Below are 17,205 nucleotides of genomic sequence, written 5' to 3'. Positions count from 1 at the left end.
CACCTGCGCTGCTGCGGCCCCCCCGGGCTCCGCGGGGCTCCGGGCGCTGCCGGCCGCCGCCGCCGTCCCCGAACGCAGCCGTTGCGGCGTCTTCCAAACTCCCCAGCCCGCCCACCTCTTGACCAATCAGCGCGCAGGGACGGGGAGTGGCGGGCGACGCAGCCAATCAGAGAGACAGCGGCCCTGTGCGTTTTCGAACCCCTCCGCATGGCCGAGGGCGCTCGGGCCGCTGCTTCCCCCTCCCGGCTCAGCCGGGCGCCGGGCTTTGGGTGCAAACCGGGCCGATTCTGACCCCCGGGGCCATCAGGGGGTGCAGGAGCCCCCTCCCCAATTCCGCTGCCGGTTTTCCAGGCCGTTTCCCCGCTCCCCGCTCCCCCAGGCTGTTTTTCCCCCTCTTTGGGGAGGAAGGGGTGCTCTACGCAACGTGGCCGTTCCCATGAGAATCGCCCCGGGGCTGGGGCCACCCATCAGCTTCCCTACTGCCAGCTGAAGGATGGGCAAGGAGAGGGAAGGAAAGGGAAGCCCTCACAGAGGGCTCTGTCCTACAGAGAAGAACCAGGCCCAGCCGCAGCCGAAGGGGCACAGGCTCCTCCGCCTGCCCGTCCCAACGCCCGGGGCCTTCCCGCTGCTGGCACAGGAGAGGGACGACCCAGGCTGAGCCCCGCCAAGGGATCAAACCGTTCACCCCGGGAGCGCTGGCGGGACCTGGGCTAAAGCGGCTCTTCCCACGCCGCGGCTGGCAAGGCCGACGTGCCGCGGCGGGGTGAGCACACCACGGCAGAGAGGGGCTGTAAATAGACGCTACTTCACCAGCAGTAGCGGGGGGTGGAAGCCTCCTCAACCCCGGAGAGAGGGAGGACGCCAGGGCCTGGCTCCCACCCCAAATCTGCCTGCCACCCACCCAAAAAGGACCGCGGCCCCGCGGAATGAATGGGATGGGGCGGTGAGGCGGGGCTTAGAAACGGGACGGGCCGCTCTCTCTCTGATTGGCTGCGCCGCCCGCCACTCCCCGCCTCCGCGCGCTGATTGGCCAAGAGCGGGACGGCTCATTCTCAGCTGCCCGGCGTTTGCGGGGCCGGCGGCGGCGGCCGGAGCCGCCCGAGGCCGCGGAGCCGGGAGCGGCCGCAGCGCAGGTAGGGCCCTGCCGCGGGTCCTGCGGGGCCGCCGGCTGCGGGGCAGGGGCGAGCTGTGGGGAAGGGAGCCCGGCGGGCTCGCCCGCCCCGCGTCCCCCCCCCCCGCTTTCGCCTGCCTCTGGGGCCGGGGGGGGAGCGGGCGCCTGTGGCCTCCTGCTTCCCGCCGCGCCTCGGCGGGCGCTGGGACGGGCAGAAGGGGCCCTGCGGAGGCTTTGCCCGCCCGCGTTTTCCTGCCGCCCCCCCAGCCCGGGGTGATTCCCACGGGAAGGGCCGCGTTGTCGCGGTGCCCCGAGCTCTCCCGCCGGGGCTGGGGCTCGCCGGGGCAGGGCTGCGCCGCTGCCTCGGGCCCGGGGCTCCCTAGGGCTGCGCTGGGCTCCCGGGAGGGCCCCGTCCTGCCCGGGCTTCCCTGGGCTCTCCTGCGGGACCCCCCTCCTCCACAGTCCCCCCCTCTGCGGGCGATGCTGCTCCCTTCCCCTCTGCTCTTAAGGAGAGGAGCCGCTTTGCTTTTCCCTGGCGGGGAGCCATGCTCTTGTCTCGGGAAAGAACCACAAAGAAAGGGTTCTGCAAGCCCTTTGCAGGAGCTTCGGGTTAATAGTCCTGTCCCCAGGGCCAAGCTGAGCCTCTCCCGCACCTCTCTTGCATCAGCTGGCCGATTGCAGGAGTTGGCGTTTGCACGCGTGGGTCAGGGCGCTTTGCTCTCCGTTTTCATCCGTGGGCTGGCTGTGCAGGGCTGGGCCAGGGAACCGGGGTCGGGGAAAATGCAAACTGCAGCCCTGCATCGGTTCCTCCCCGATCTGCCTCGCTCCCTCCCTCGCCCCGACTGCAGCCGGTCTCCTGGGCACCCCTAGAAGCTGTGCTCGGGCCCCTCCATCCCGTCCCCCCCCCCGGGGTAAGCGGGTTTCCAGCCCCTCGTTGTCTCCGAAGGGCGCGGGTCTGGCCCCTGCCGCAGCCTGGGGCGCTGGGGCCGCTGGGGGTGGTGTGCGGCAGCCGCGGGGAGCGGAGGAGGGCTCGGCAGAGGGGTTGGGGGGACCCTGGGCTCTGCTGGGGGCCAGGGCCGGGCCCTGAGCTCCCTGACGCTGCGTTCGCCTCCCCAGGAGCGGGGCCAGGGCAGGACTGTGCTGGCGTCGCCTTCCCGAGCCTGGCTGTCACCGCAGGGCCTTGGCTGGTCCGTGGGAGGCAAGCGCGGCCCCAGTCGGCGTACGGAATTGAACATCTGGAGCTACTGCATCATCGTCATGTTGTCTGTGATCTCCTGATGCGCTGATACCAGCTGTGGAGGTAAAACTGTGCCTAAGCCTGGCTTGAAACAGGCTTTGCCAGCCGTTGTGACGCCTTGGGCGAAACTTCCTGCATGTGACAAGCAAAGAGATTCCACTTTTCCGTGTGCCATGGGAGAAGAGGAGAGGAACGGATTCTGCTCCACTGGTGGGAATGTGGAGGAGCCCCTGGGTCGCCTGGGCGTAGGGACGTCCCCGCACCCAGAGGTGCCTGAGCATCAGGACAGACAGACAGACGGAAGGCTTGTGGGTGAGTGCAGGGCCGGCCCTGTGGCCTGCAGGGAGGGGCCAGCGTCCCTGTGGCAGCGTCAGCCCCCGAGGCCTGGGGCTGGCAAGCGTGAGGCTTCTTCCAGCTGGAGAGGGCTCGTATTCTGCTCGGTCCCCAGGCAGTGGTCTGTAGCAGACGCCCCCGCCTCCCCAGCTCCTCGGCAGCTCTCCTGCTGCAGGTTGTCCCCCCGCGTCTGGGGGGCGAGAGCCTTGTGCCCGGCCTGGGGGACTGTCCCTTGGCTTTCTCGCTGCCAGCGGCGTGTGTGCGGGGGCAAAGGGGCTGGGGGGCCCCTCCCGCGTTCCCTGGGCAGCTCGTGGTGCTGGGGGTGGCGGGGATGCGAGGGCCGTGCCTGCTCTGGGACAGCACCCTCCTCACCGCCAGCGGCTTTTTCCTCCCCCAGGCAAGCAGCGCATATGCCATCGAGTGTGCGCCCTGGTGCTGGCTGTGCTCGTGGCTCTGGTGCTGGCTTTGGCCGCGGCTCTTGCTGTACAATCAGGTAAGGGAGGAGCGGCCGCCTCCGTCCGGCCCCTCGGCGCAGAGCTGCGTGTGCCAGGGTCCCCGGCAGCAAACTGGGGCTCCCCGAGGGGGGCGCGCGGGGCTGCCTCCTTCCCTGCGCCGGGGAGCTGCGTGCCCTGGTCCCCGTGGAGCGGAAGCCTCTGACCTTCCCCCCTTCTCCCCTTCCCTCTCCAGCAGGACGGCGTGGAGGGACCGCGGATCTGCCTGCGGCGCCGGCGCTGGCCTGCCCGTGGGACTGGGTCGGGTACCGCGAGGTGTGCTACCACCTCTCGCGCGAGGAGGGGAGCTGGGAGTGGAGCCAGGAGCGGTGCGCCTCGCTCGGGGCCTCGCTGGCTGTGCCCAAGATGGACTGGGAAATGGTGAGCGCGGGGCTGTTGTGGGGGCGAAGGGGGGGTTTGTGGGTTGGGTGCAGGCCCTGGGCTTGGCGCTGGGCAGGCGAGAGGTGCTTGTAGGGAGAGAGATGCAGTTCTGCCGCGGGGCCTTGGAGGGAGGGAGGCAGGGGGTGCGGCGTGGAGCCCAGGGCGCGTCTCCCCGTGCGCGGCGCGGGGCCGGGGCCGGCTGCGAGGCCGGCAGGGACCCGTGTGGGGCCGGCAGCAGCTCCTGACTGTTGGCTTCTCTCTTTCCTACCCAGGAGCTGCTCTGGCGCCTCAAGGGCAATGTTGATTACTGGCTCGGGCTGCGGAGACGCGGCGAGCGCCTGGAGTGGGTGGATGGCAGCAGCTTCAACCAAACGTGAGTCCCGTCGCGAGCCGGGGCCGCGGGGCGACCGTCCTGCGGTGGGACGGGCAGGGGCCTGGTGGGACGCGTGGGCCGGGCCCGTCCCTTGCAGGCAGCGCTTGTCTCCTGGTGCGTGAGGGGACAGCTGCTAACCCGACGGTACCAGCGGCGCCGTTCCTTCTTGTTGCAGGTTCCGTGTCTTGGGCCAAGAACCTTGTTTTTTCTTGAACGACCATGATCTCGCGAGTTCGAGCTGCTCACAGCGCCGGCCGTATCTCTGCAGCAAGCCCCAAGCTCTGATGGGACAGAGCTGATGGAGAAAGGACCTTCCCCTTGCTGCAGGCTCACAGCCTCTGCTCTTCCACCAGCACAGAGCAGCGCTGAGCGAAGGACGTCCCTGCGGCCGTGCGGGTTGTTCCTGGTCTCAGCAGCAAGTCGCTGCCAGGTCTCGGGGAGGTGAACCTGCAGGAAGGGGAGACGTCGCGGAAGCTGACGTGCGGCTGCCTGCGCTGGGATCTTGGGTTGCTCCTTCTGGGACCACCCGAGAACTCGTCTTCCTTCTCTCGCAATTCACGTATCGCCCTGTGTATCTTTTTGCGCTCTGGTGATGGAGCTGGAGCGGCTGCTCCCAGATGGGATGGGTGCCGAAAGCTCGGCAGAGGTCCCTGGGCCTGTCCTGGGCAGAGGGGACACAGAGCCGGGATGTGCAATGTCTCTTGTGTGATGCTAAAAAGGAGTTAGAGATGTTGATGCTGTATTTCTACTTTATTATGTCTAGTATTTTTCTGATTTTCTACGTATTAAAGCGTGCCAGACGACCCTGGGTGTCCCTTGTGTTGCGAAGGCGCCTGCTGCAGGCAGCCCTGTCCGTTCCCCTCCTCGGCCCCGGCTGCACTTTCCACCCCGGCGCTGGGAGCGTTGGGGTACCCGTGTGTGACGCGACGGCTGCCCCCGGGGTCTTCTCCCCGGCGCCGTGGCCGCGGGGGGTGCCGGAGGCTGGGGGGGGATGGCTGGAGCCCTGTGCCGGAGCCCGTCTCGCGGCGCTGGCTCTGCCCGATGGCCGGGGGGGTGCCGGGGCTCCCCCCGGGCCGTGCGCTGCTGGAAGGCACCGCCCTCCCCGTCAGCCCTTGCTTTCCTGCGTACGGGGGCTCTCGGGGCCCCCCGAGTCCTGACCCCCTCGAGAAGGTGCTGCGGCAGGAGCCCCAGGGGCAGCTGAAAGCGGCCGCGGGCGTTGGGGACGAACCCGCCCGGGATGGTGGCTGAGCAAACCTCGCCGTGTCCCCCGCTGCGCGGGAGGGCCCCTTCCCAGTGCTCCCAGTCCGTCCATCCTCGAGCATCCCAGTTAGGGGCTGAGGTGGCAGCGGGGAGGGGAGAGGAGTGCTGGTGGGGCTGTCCCGCCTCATCTTTTTTTGGCTTGTTCATTCTGAGCTGGGGAAACCCCGGTTTTGAGGCTTCGGCCAGGGGGAGAGGCTCTGCTCTTGTCCCCTGACGTCCCCTTCCCCGGGTCAGCAAAATGGATTTGGGGCTGGGTTCCCCATTTGAGCAGATAAAGCCCACGCAACTGAATCCTGGAAGGAACCGGGCAGCCTTGCAGCGTGCTGAGCGGAGCCGCTTGCTTCCGTGTGGCAAAGGAAGCAAGGAAAGGGCGGGAGCTAAGACGGGAGTGCCGAATTAGGCTGATGAAATTGCTGCTGCTTAGGAGGCAGGAGGCGTTGGGCACCCGTGGGTTCCTGAAGTGCCTGCGCCTCCCCGTGCACACGGCTGTGCCGTCACAGCCGCCGCCGCCTCGGCGTGAGAGCTGGTCAATGAGCTCCACAAAAACAGACAGGTTTATAGATTTTTCCCTTCTACCATCTTATTTTTTTTGGGGGGGGGGGGGGGAAATAGGATGCAGGTACTGGGAGGTCGTGGCTGCTGGTTCCCACCCCCAAAAATCTGTGGGGGAGAGAGGACATACGGGGCGGCCATGACCGGTGCGATTTGAGAAGGGGAGAAGCGGGGCGATGCCGCCCATCGGGTGCCCGAGAGCTGCTCAAACTGGGGAAACTGAGGCCCGGATGGAGGGAGAAGGGTCCGGGGGGGGCTTTGCTCGAGGCTGTGGCTCCCCGGACGCCCCGGGCTGGCTGCTGTTCTGCCTCTGCCGAGCTCCGGGACTCAGCTGGGACTCCAAAAGAGGGATTTTTGGGGACACCCAGCTCCTGCTGGTCTCTTACTGGGGTCACCCCTTTGTGCAGGGGGGTCTCACCAAGGTGCTTTGCCCCAGGACACCCCGCTTTGGCCTCTCTGGGGACAGGGGGATGCTCTCGAGCCCCCGCCTTTTGTTTTTGTACCCCTTCCCCTGACCGCAGGATCCGGCACGCGAGACCCCCCCGGTGCCCCGCATGTGAAAGCCGGGGCGAAAGGGGATGAAAAGTCTTTCTAAAAAAAAGAATAAAAAATAATTTTTAAAAAAATCCACTTTTTGGGGGGGAAACTGAGGGAGGAGGTAGAAATCAGCTGGGGGGAAATGCTGAATTTGTAACGGCTTTGTTGATGCCAAGATGAGGGGAGCCCTCGCTGGAGAGAGGAGAACCCTAAAGAGGTGCTCAGGAAAGCTGCTTTCATGTGAAACCGGGATAATTTGGGCAACGGGGACGGCCGTCGGCCGTCGCTGGCCAAAGCCCTTGGAGGAAGGGGAAGGAGCACGGAGCGAGCGTGGAAGCCATGGCAATAGCGGTGCGTTAACTTTTATTTTTATTATTATTTATTATTAGCGCAGATTTGGGGCTGGATTGAAGGGAAGGGGCGCGGGGCAGCTCGGGGAGGGGGGGGCTCTGCCTTGGCGGCAACCGAACCAAATCCCCCCTGGGGAGATGAAAACCAGCGCCGGTGGGGCTGCCAAACGCCAAAAAAGTGCTTGCGGGGGGAATATTTCACCCCCAAAAAAGGCCAAAATTGGGAATATCCGCCTGGGTCCTGCGGCCTGATGGCGGCGAGGCCTACGCTCAACAGGGGGACTCCACTGGGCCACGTTTCCCATGATGCACCGCGCCCGCCCCCCTCCCCAAGGACTACAACTCCCATCAGCCCCCGCGCTCTACGGCGGGGTGGGCGTGGCGTAGCGCGCATGCGCGGAGGGGGAGGCGGGCCCTCCGCCATCTTGTGCCGGTCCCCGAGCAGTGTGAGCGATGTGGGGGGGGTTCCTGTGGCTCTTAAAGGGGGCACGGCCCCGGGGTGGGGCCACCTCGGGCTGAGATGGAGCGCGGCCCGGCGGAGGAGGTTCGCCGGCGAGCGGGACGGCTGCGGCGGGGAGGGCGGCAGCGCGCCGGAGCCTCGGCCCTTCTCTTCCCGTCGGCTTTCCCTTCCCCGCCGCGGGGCCCGCTTTAAGGCCCGGCGGCGGGAACGGGGCTGCGGGGGGGGGGGGGGGGGGGTAGGGGAGGCCGTGAGGGGCGGGGGGGGAAATGGCGGGAAGGCGGGAGGCGGGGTTAAGGGGAGAGGGGCGGGGTTTGCCGTGGAGGGGCGGGGCTTAGGGGCGAGCGGGAGGAGCCAGTCGACAGGGGGCGGGGCTGTGGAGGGGCGGGGCCAGGCGGAGGCGTGGCTGCGGCGTGTGGGCGGGGCCAAGAGGAGGGCAAAAGGCACGGTTGGGGGTTTGGAGGGGTGGAGCCAAGGGGGGGCGGGGCTTCCGCAGGCTGGGGGCGGGGCCTTCCCCCCCCCCCCCCCCCCCCCCCATGTCCCCTGTCCCCCTCCCCATGGAGCCGTGTCCCCCTTGTCCCTGTGTCCCCCCCCCCCCGTGTCCCCCTGGACCCCCCAGCCCCCTCGCCATGGAGCTGGGCCACCCCCATGTGCCCCCCCCCCCGTCCTTGTGTGCCCCTTGTCCCTGTGTCCCCCCCCTGTGCCCCCCCCCCCCCCCGTGTCCCCCTGGACCCCCCAGCCCCTTCCCCATGCGTCCGTCCCCCATGTCCCTGTGTCCCCCCCGACCCCCCCATGGAGCTGGGCCATTGCCATGTCCCCCTCCCGTGTCCCCACGGCCCCCCCCGACCCCCCCATGGAGCCAGACCACCCCTAAATCCCCCTCCCATGTCCCCACGTCCCCCCCTGACCCCCCCATGGAGCCAGACCACCCCTAAATCCCCCTCCCGTGTCCCCAGGGCCCCCCCTGACCCCCCCATGTGTGTGTCCCCCCCCTCCAGACCCCCTCCATGGAGCCAGACCACCCCTAAATCCCCCTCCCGTGTCCCCAGGGCCCCCCCTGACCCCCCCATGTGTCCCCCCCCCTCCAGACCCCCCCCATGGAGCCGGGCCGCCCCGGCCGGCAGCGGGCCCCCGATTGCATCCGACGACAGAAACGTCGGGAGCTGGACGCCCGCCGCAGCAAGTGCCGCATCCGCATCGGGGGGCACCTGGAGCGCTGGTGTCGCCTCAAGGAGCAGCTCGGCTTCGCCCTGCACTCCCAGTTGGCCCAGTTCCTCCTCGACAGGTCGGTGGTGGGGGGCTGCAAATCCCTTAAAATCCCTCGGGATGGGGAAAAGGAAGGTTGAAGCTCACTCACTCTCCCGCTTCCCCCCCACAGGTACAGCTCCCACGGCTGCGTCTGGAGCCCAGGTAGGTGCCTCCCCCCCCAAATCCGCGTTGGCACCGGTTATTTTGGGTCCAAAAGAGGTGAAGAGAGGAGATTCCCGTTGCATTGAGCGCTTGGGTGCTGGAGATGCACCCGGAGATGCTCCCCGCTGCCGAGCGGGAGGCGAAGCGCTCCCTCGGTTTGGCTGTGTTGGCGTTTTTTTGGCATCCCCAGCTCTTTTTTTTGGGGGGGAGCTTTTTGAGGTTTTGGGGGTTGCTAAAAAAGGAGAGCTCTTAATATGGTGGAAATATCAGAGCCCGCCTGAGGTGGTGGAGGGAGACCCTTGCAGATGTCCCCCCCGCCCTACGCTGGTTTTACACGATGGAGAACAACCGAAAAGCCAAAATTCGGAGCCGGTTTTCACCGATTTGTCTGTTTTTTCTGCCTTCACCAGGCGAGCCGGAGCCCAGCCTTCTCCACGCCGATGCCCTGCAGCGCCTGGTCGTCCTGTCCCACGGTCATGGCCAGGAGTGCGGTTTCGTCCCCGACGTGAAGCCGCCGGCCCCAGGCAGCACGTCCCAGCTGGTGTGGGAGTGCATGGCCGGGCACAGCTTCTCCTGGGGTGTCCCCGGGGCAGCGGGGGACCGTACCCCCACCACCGGTCACCGTGGAGAGGAGCAACAGGGGGACTCGGGGTGCAGCTCCCCACCGGCCACCGGCCGCCGGCGCTCGCTCCGGCGAGCAGGGCTGGCCACCGAGTCCGGCTCTGGGAAGGGCGAAGCTGAACTGGAGGGAGCAGCTCGGTCGCCCGTCGGTGATGGGGACCAGAGGGAAGAGCCGGGAGCTGGTAGCGATGATGGCAACGCAGGTGAGCTCCTCTGTGTCCCCTTCTCCACCCTCATTTCCCCATTGGCTTCTCGATTCCCCATCTTCAGCCCTTCTCCCAGTCCCAGGGGCACGTCGGCCACCTTCCCACTGGGATCAGGTGTTGCCCCAACCCCGTTGCCTCCCTCTTGCTCCAGACGTGACAGCACCATCACGTAAAACAAATCTCGGGGCCTTTGCTGGACAAACAGGTAGAAGAGTCTCCCACTGGGCTTGTTCCTACCACAAAAAACAAGCCCATGTCTTCTCCGTCCTTTCCTTCCCCTGGAAAAGCAGAGCTGGGGCACCTCAGGTTCGTTACCGGTGTTGAGCAGAAGACCTCGCTGAGCCCACACGGATGCAGCTCTCGGCCGTTTCCAAGAGCCACAGCTCTTGTTGTTTATCCAGACTGAAAACCAGGGAGAAAAACCTTTTTTTTTCTCCCTGTAGTAGCTATTTGAGAAGAGGCTGAGCTTCTTCCAGTAGAGTATTTTGGAGCAACTTGGCCCTCATTTCTTCTGGTCAGCGGGATGGCACCGTGCAGGTCCTTTCCAACGCCTGCAGGCTTCCCAACCCTGCTGCCAGATCCGCTCCCCATCCTCCTCCTCCCTCCTCTGCCTCTCCCAACATCCCGGCTCAACCAGCCCCGCTTCAACTTACCGCAACTCCTGCCGTCTCCTTGCAGCTCCCCAAGTGCCGACGGAGACCGGGACCGCAGCAAAAGATGAGGGGAGGTGAGTGGTGGCATGCATGAGTCTTCCTCCAGTGTATAACTGGGCTCTCCGGAGCTGAAGGTCAAGTTTGGACCCATCCATCTCATCCCTCGAGTTCTCCAACGGGCAGCCAACGTTGTAACAAAGACCTTCCGTGATAAAACCCGTTGCGGCAGAGCTGACTTTGATCGTTGCGTTCCTGCAGCGTGCCCATCCCGGAGGAGAAAGCGGAGCAGGGGGCTGAGCCCCAAGAAGAGGAGGAAGAGGAGGACGAGGACTTTGCCGAGGACGATGACCTCACCTACACCGATGATCTGCGCGATGAGAACTACCACCCATCTCTGGACAGGTGAAGAGCGCTTGGAGCTGCTGGGAAGGAGCCCACGGACTGGGACCACATGAGAGCCAGTCCGCAGGCTCCCAGTCCAGACGGGTATCGCACTGGGAGGGTTTCAGACCGTACATCCCTGCCACCCTCTTGTCTTGCTGACCCTAGCAGAGATGGGAGGAGATGGGAATAATGTCCTTGTATCACCTAAATAAGGCGCTTCTGAGCTCAAAAGGGCACAGCCTTTTGGGGAGACACCTTCTTTCGCTGTATCTCTGCCTGGGTGAGGGTCTTTGCCACGTCCTGCCACGTCCAACCAATGTCCTGCCACGTCCAACCAATGTCCTGCCACGTCCAACCAATGTCCTACCACGTCCGACCATGTCCTACCACATCCAACCATCTAAACCATCTTGCCTATTCCATGTCTGTCTTCTCCCCCAGCGACTCTGAGCCACAGCGACGACAAAGCCAGCCCAAAGCCCGTAAGAAACCCGTAAAGGAGGAGCAGCCCCCGAACGAGCCGAGCCTGACCAGCTCCAGCCCATCGGAGGAGAAGGTTGGACGAGTCAGGTGAGTCAAGACGGCCGCGTCGGTGTGGTGACGCTGGGGACGGGCATTGGGGTGCCCGTCTTGGGTCAGCCATCTCTCCGTGGCCACTGAGCGAGCGTTTTGGGGCATGGTGGAGATGCTGCTGCTTTCCGTGCTGAGAAACCAGATGGAAACCATCCAGGCCAACCATAAACGGTGTTCAAGCCCTGAGCTCCGGGCAGGGCAAGAGCCACGCGTCCCCAGGGGGGGTTAATCCTCCTCGCGGTGCCGTCGTCCGCAGGGCAGAGCTGCGTCGCTTGGCCTCGTTGGGCGTTGGAGCTTGCAAAGGGGTCTGGGGCGCCGATCTCGCTACGGGGGGGCTTAACGAGGCTTCATTTCGTCCACCGTGTCTCTCGTGGAGCCGGTCCTGGGTGGTCGGGGAGCAAGGACGTGCTGCTGGGGCAGGGGTTGTCCCCGGAGGGGACGAAGACCCCTTAAACCACCACCGCAGTGGGCGTTGAAGCCTCCGAGCAGCCTGGAGGGTGCAGCAGCAAAAAAAATCCATACGTCCCACCCCTCCGCCCCCTGCAGAAGCACGGAGACTGCTGTCTCCACCTATAGACAGGGGGCTTCTCCAGCAGCCAGAGCAGCTCTATACGGCCCAGCTATATTGCCCGGCAGCTCAAGCCCAGGGGGAGAAGCGAGTAGCGACGGCAGCGCTGCGAACCTCAAGTGTTGGTCAAGGGACAGCTTGTGACAACCACAATTATTTAACTTGCGAGCACTCTTTACCACGGCCTGTGTGAGGCTGAGGGTTAGGCTTTAACCTTTCCTTCCCAGCCACGTGGGCTCAAAATTCACTTTTCTGTTCTAAATAAGCGCAAATCGTCGCTCAGTTATTTGCTGGGTCTTTATGCGAGAGTATTAAATAGAGGTTGGTCTCGATGCTGAAACGAGGAGGGGCCGTGCGTTGCCTCTTGGGTCTGACACACAAGGAGATGTCACCTTGCTGGATTTTCTTATATTTTTAATACGACGAGGGCGTTAAAACCTCCTTTTTCATTGGAGTTCGCCGGCACGACCACGTAACGCCGCCTTGTAACGCATCTTGCCTTCGTGTGTCCCATGAAAGACGGGACCGGCAGCAAAACGCACGCCCCAAAACTCACCACGTAAGTATCGTGCTGCTCCGTTAAGGCTTTTCATCAATTTGCTTTTCGCTTTGGCACGGTATTGCCGCTTCTTTTCGGTGCTAAACACCCTTCACCCTCGCCTTGCAGCTCTGAAACCGCCTCAGAGCTCGCTGGAAGAGCGAACGCCCTCCCGGAGACCCAGTCCCAGCAAAGGAAAACTTGACGGTAAATATGGCATTTGCTTTTCTCCTCTCCCTGCCCACCGCTGGTCACGTCGCAGCGGGCGACAGCAGGCTCTCAACTTCAATGTGAGGGTGGAAAGGTTTGGGTTAGGCCTAGGTAGGCCTTGTTAAGGCCAAACGTGAATTAAAAGAGGGATTTTTCACATTCCCTTGGCATTTTTGGGTCCTGTAGACTTTCCATGCAAAGTCCTGGTGTTGAGACCTCCTAAAGATGCGCCCAAGGGCCAGTGGAGAGCTGCAGAGGTGGCTGATGAAAGCGGCCGTTGACTTTCCTGGGCAACCAGTGCCGTCTTGGAGCTTTTAACCCCCTCTCCAAAGCCCTGCCTAAGCTTTAAGTCGGTTCTGTCCTTTTTAAGGCTGAGCTTGGTTACCGAGATCATATTTACAGGCATTTGATTAATTTTTTCCCTCCTTTTTTGTCACAGCAACTGGAAGAATAGAGATAAAAGACTATTTTATGAGCAAAAGCGAGAGCCTCCAGACTTGCTGCGTTCATCCTCTTCTCTCTCCCCAAAGGTAAGGCCGTCGTGAGCTCATCCAACATTTTTAAGAGGTTGTGGACAAAGATGCCCAGCCCCTATTTTTATTCCGTGCTGAGGATGTGGTTTGGCATCGTCGTCTATTCAACGATCTCTCTATTTCTCCTCCCCACAGAAGCACGCCTGTTCTTTTTAACGTATTTTTCTTTAATTTCAGGATGTCAGCCCGAAATAGCTGCTGTTTCCACGGAGCTGCGGATAAATTATAGATCAAACGAGGCTGGCGTGAGGTTGACATCAATCTTCAATGTCCTGGGACATATCCAAAACCCTGTGAAAGGTTTTTTTGTAATGAGTAATAAAGGATATATCCCTATTTGTGGTGTCTGTGCATTTGTTAACGACATCGTTTCCTTCTCTGATGGGGAGAAATATTGGAGTGAATTCCCCAAATGGAGGAAATAAAAGAGAAATGGTTGCCCAGAGGATGGTTTTAACATAGGGTTTGCTTAGAAACCCATCAGCTGCGAGGCTGGAGGACCGCAGCGTCTCAGCTCCGTGCTTGGGGACAAAGAGAGGGGACAAGAGCCTCACTCAAGCCCCTTCTTTCCCGTTGCAGCTGCAAGAGGCGAGCGCGGCCGTGCGACGAGGACGTGGCCCAGATCGGCCCGAAGAGGATCAGGTACCCGGGGCCGGTGGGGAAGGGGACGACGAGAAGGTGCAGCTCAGCCCTTCCGTGATGGGACACCCTTGGCAAGCGACGCTTGCTCCGACAGGAGCCTCCTGAAGGGATTTATTTCCTTAAATTAAGCTTTTGATGGGTGGGTAGGAGGGAGGGTGGGTGAGGAGGACCTAGCGGGGTGCCAAATCCAAAAGCCACGGCTTTTTCGGCTCTCCTCCCTGCTCGTCCTCACCGACGACGGTTTCCCACCCCCTCTTTCTGCAGGAAGGCGGCAAAGCGCGAGATCCTCCTGTGCGACTTCGAAGGCTGCGGCAAGATCTTCTCCAACCGCCAGTACCTGAACGTGAGGGCTGGGGGCAACCGTTGCGCTTAAATCCACCTCTCGTGCCCCGGGAGGTGCAGCCGAGCTGGGCACGAGCATCCCTCCTGCTCCCAGTCTCTTCTGGGGCCACCGGCAGCTTTGGTGACCCATTAGATGGGTCAAGTTTTGCTTGTCCAAGCTCCGTTTTGGGCATCTTGGCTGTTGTCCTAGAGCCAGAGCTGGGCAACCTGAATTCCCCACGGCTTTCCGAAGCTGGATAATAGGGGAGGCGTTGGCCCCGTGTGTTCAGCAGCAGCTCGGCGTGCCTGAGGTCTCTTGAAGTCCCACCACGCGCTTCAGGGAGCGAAACAGGGCGGGGAGGTTTTCGCTGGAAGGTGCCCTTGGGCTTTCTCCAAGTGCAGCTTCTCAGCGCCGACCTCCTCTCTTCTCACTCCCCCTTTTTTCTCCCCAAAACGGCAGCACCACAAGAAGTACCAGCACGTCCACCAGAAGACCTTCACCTGCTCGGAGCCCAGCTGCGGCAAGTCCTTCAACTTCAAGAAGCACCTCAAGGAGCACGAGAAGCTGCACAGCGGTGAGTCGGCCACCTCGGCACGGGCACCTACACGGATATATACCCCCCTATACCTCCTCTCCCGCGCTGGTCCACCTCTACTGGGCTCCAGCTGGCCATACCCACGTCCTCACCATTCAGTCGCATCCCTGGTAGATGGTACCGCACCCGTTTTTGCTTTCTGCTCCCGAGATTCTGTGCTGGGAAAGCATCCTGGCTCCTAAAACTCATCCCGAAAGCCCCCTGTGCTCTTCTAGGCTGGATCAGCCCCTAAGCTTTTTTTTTTTCCTTCTGCCCCCCAGACAAGCGGGACTATATCTGCGAGTTCTGCGCCCGATCCTTTCGTACCAGCAGCAACTTGATCATCCACAGGCGCATCCACACAGGGGAGAAACCCCTGCAGTAAGTACCGGTCCCGCCAACGCGACCGCTGGCTCCCCGGGTGGCATCACGGTTTCTCCCCATCGCTTTGCAACTCAAATTTAGCTTCTCGGAGTTTCTCGCCGCGGGTAGCCGGAGGACTTGCTGTTATTTTTGCTTTGCCGAAAGGTTTCTGCCCCCCCCGGGGCGGGCTGCGCTCTGATCCAGCAGCTTGAGGATCGGCGTCAGAGCGTGGGCTTGATTTGGAGAAGCGTAATTATCTGGGATTTAACGAGAGCGATGCAGCTCCTTGCCTGGAGGGTGTGCTGAAGCCACACAGAGCGAAGGGCCGCAGCGGCGCGGGGCGGTGGCTTTGCTAAGCCCACGTAAAACTGCAGCAGCAAGATGAGGCGGGGCCAATTCTCCCTGGCGCTTAATCCCTGGTAATGCCTGTCTTTTTTATTCTTTTACATTAAATCTCGTCCTGTTTTCTCCCAGGTGCGAGATCTGCGGCTTCACCTGCCGCCAGAAAGCCTCCCTGAACTGGCACATGAAGAAACACGACGCCGACTCCTTCTACCAGTTCTCCTGCGACATCTGCGGCAAGAAGTTCGAGAAGAAAGACAACGTCACTGCCCACAAAAGCAAAAGTCACCCCGAAGTGCCCGGCGGACCCCCCCAAGGCGAGGGGGGCCAGCGGCAGGCGGTGCCGTCCCCACCGCTGAACTTCAGCGCGGGGCCGGAGCACCCGGAGGCACCCGGAGCGTTGGCCGCGGAGCCCCTGGAGATGCCGGGGCTTGGGGACACCCTGGCGAGCGGTGGAGAACCGGAGAAGACCCCACCTCCCATCGCAGCCTTGGCCGAGTATCGAGGGGGGAGCCGGCAGGATCCGGGCGCGCCCCGAGGCCGGGTGATGGACGGCGTTGGTTCGTAGCAGGATTCATCCTCCGGTTCTTGCCGCAGGAGGGACCAGAGAGCAGGAGAGGACCCATGGGGCAAGGCGAAGCGACGCCGGACCCCGCGGTGTGTGCCAGCAGCACGTCCAGGTGCCAAAAATACAAGGGAGGGGCAAGGACCGACGCTTCCCGGGGGAAATCCCAGCTTTTCCACCAAAACCCAGCCTTCCCTAGAGCTCGCAGCAGCATTGCCGCAGGCGGAGAGCCTCGCGCCCGGCTCCCTCGCTGCGAGGAGGGAGCGTGAGGTTGCCGAAGTCCTCGGCAGGATCCTCAATAAAGACTTATTTTGTATAAAAGTGGGTTTCCCCGCTTGCGCCGGCCACCTCTGCGCCGAGTTTCTATGAAAAACAGCGGTAGAAGAGTGCGATTTCCGTGTGTGCAGCCGGCCCAGGCCAAAGGTTGTATTTAGCACAATAAAAAAACGGCGATTTCGGTCGGGAAGGCAACGGTAGGTGGAGGAGAGCGAGGCTGTATCGGTTTTGGCCTCGGAAACGGGCGTTATTTGATCTGGCGATGGTTCCCCAAGTCCTCTAAACACCACTTGCCTTTTATTGAGCCTTTTGGACTGTACTATTTACGCAGCCTTGAAGGTTGCCGCTCAACAGGGCTTATCAGGGGAAAAAAAAATAACCCCCCTGCAAGCGTAGGCCAGAAGACGGTTTTGACACAGATAAAGTGGCCGCAGGGAGGAGGGAATCGCGCCTGTGGGAATCGGGATGAGCCGGAGCGCGGCCCCGTATCCAAACCGCACCGCCGGTTATCGGCTTAGAGAAACCAGTAACGAAGGAATTGACCCAAAAACGGGGCTCCAAGAGCTCCCGGACCAGGGATAAATATCGCAGAGCATCTCTGCACCATCGCTACCCCCTCTCGGGGGCATCTGCTTTCCTGCTGCGCGGTATTTTCCTTCTCGGAGCAGAAACTGGGGGGATTTTCTGGGCTGGGGGGGGGGAACGGGCACCCCCATTTCCCCCCAGCACGGGGCAGCAGCACCCCTCATCCTCCCGCTCCTTCCCCGTGCGCACACGGCTGCTGCCTGCAGCAAGGCTGCGTCCCCTCACAGAGGGGCTGCCGCCTACCCCCAAAAAAGGGGGGGGTTCACCCCCAAAAGGGCTTTTTTTCACCCCAAAAAAGGGCTTGATGCTGCCAGGTGCTGAGCACCAGCAGGGCCATGGGGAGCAAGCAGGACCCCCCCTTTCACCGTGCAAGCCCCTACCATCGCTCCCCCAAACCCAGGGTCCCTCTCTCCCCTTCTTCTGCCTCCCCAAGGGTTTCGTTTAAAGGCTTTAAATATTATTTTATTCCTTTCCTAGCAGCTCTCAAAGCAAACGGAGCTGTTGCCTCATTGCTTTCTGACTAAAGAGTTAAAATACATCTCTATATACTCAAGGAAAAGGTCTTAAACCCACTTCTTTGGGCATTTAAAGTTAATTTACCCTCCGCAGGGACCCCGAAACTCTGCCGAGCCCCCCGAGCGCCAAGGAGAGGCGTCGCCTCGGAGGAGAGGGGGGCTGAGCAGCAGCGGCATCGCCGCAGGCCCAAGCCTGGCCCCGGAGAGCGGCTTTTCCTTCCGCTGGCGGCACGGACAAACACC

The 17,205-nt window shown here is 62.7% G+C and overlaps 2 protein-coding genes across 5 annotated transcripts; both read left to right on the top strand.

Annotated features, from left to right (window-relative positions):
* The first annotated feature begins 1,073 nt into the window (after positions 1–1,073).
* On the top strand, positions 1,074–4,729 carry LOC309601043 (C-type lectin domain family 2 member B-like). 3 transcript variants are annotated; one of them, XM_082333866.1, is made up of 6 exons: positions 1,074–1,133; positions 2,228–2,660; positions 3,079–3,174; positions 3,372–3,553; positions 3,826–3,926; positions 4,102–4,729. In XM_082333866.1, exons 2-6 carry the CDS (start codon positions 2,522–2,524, stop codon positions 4,223–4,225), a joined length of 642 nt encoding a protein of 213 aa, XP_082189992.1. In that variant the 5' UTR covers positions 1,074–1,133; positions 2,228–2,521; the 3' UTR covers positions 4,226–4,729. The 3 variants fall into 3 exon arrangements, with proteins under 3 accessions (XP_082189992.1, XP_082189991.1, XP_082189993.1); XM_082333865.1 differs by having other exon boundaries at positions 1,117–1,133; positions 3,369–3,553; XM_082333867.1 differs by lacking the exon at positions 1,074–1,133 and having other exon boundaries at positions 3,369–3,553; positions 4,280–4,729.
* Positions 4,730–7,003: 2,274 nt separating this feature from the next.
* On the top strand, positions 7,004–17,143 carry ZNF692 (zinc finger protein 692). Of its 2 annotated transcripts, none has more exons than XM_082333751.1 (12): positions 7,004–7,071; positions 8,171–8,367; positions 8,461–8,492; positions 8,903–9,316; positions 9,998–10,046; positions 10,231–10,374; positions 10,798–10,926; positions 13,358–13,420; positions 13,685–13,763; positions 14,202–14,316; positions 14,598–14,697; positions 15,154–17,143. In XM_082333751.1, the coding sequence occupies exons 1-12, from the start codon at positions 7,018–7,020 to the stop codon at positions 15,587–15,589; spliced, it is 1,812 nt and encodes a 603-aa protein (XP_082189877.1). In that variant the 5' UTR covers positions 7,004–7,017; the 3' UTR covers positions 15,590–17,143. The 2 variants fall into 2 exon arrangements, with proteins under 2 accessions (XP_082189877.1, XP_082189878.1); XM_082333752.1 differs by having other exon boundaries at positions 7,017–7,169.
* The last annotated feature ends 62 nt before the right edge of the window (positions 17,144–17,205 follow it).

Source organism: Platalea leucorodia (genome assembly GCF_965183815.1).
Source record: "Platalea leucorodia genome assembly, chromosome: 28".
In the NCBI taxonomy this organism is placed as follows: Eukaryota; Metazoa; Chordata; class Aves; order Pelecaniformes; family Threskiornithidae; genus Platalea; species Platalea leucorodia.
Note: the sequence above shows the minus strand (reverse complement) of the source record. Positions and strands in the feature narration are given on the sequence as shown.

What these genes read in the sequence shown, in the direction of transcription:
- ZNF692 (XM_082333751.1), top strand. Translation starts at nt 7,018, where the DNA reads ATGCGCGGAGGGGGAGGCGGGCCCTCCGCCATCTTGTGCCGGTCCCCG. An exon ending in GCAGCAAAAGATGAGGGGAG is followed by an intron (nt 10,047 to 10,230) that starts GTGAGTGGTGGC and finishes GCGTTCCTGCAG; the next exon opens with CGTGCCCATCCCGGAGGAGA. An exon ending in ATCGGCCCGAAGAGGATCAG is followed by an intron (nt 13,421 to 13,684) that starts GTACCCGGGGCC and finishes CTCTTTCTGCAG; the next exon opens with GAAGGCGGCAAAGCGCGAGA.
- LOC309601043 (XM_082333865.1), top strand. Translation starts at nt 2,522, where the DNA reads ATGGGAGAAGAGGAGAGGAACGGATTCTGCTCCACTGGTGGGAATGTG. An exon ending in GGCTCTTGCTGTACAATCAG is followed by an intron (nt 3,175 to 3,368) that starts GTAAGGGAGGAG and finishes TTCCCTCTCCAG; the next exon opens with CAGGACGGCGTGGAGGGACC. An exon ending in GGCAGCAGCTTCAACCAAAC is followed by an intron (nt 3,927 to 4,101) that starts GTGAGTCCCGTC and finishes TTCTTGTTGCAG; the next exon opens with GTTCCGTGTCTTGGGCCAAG.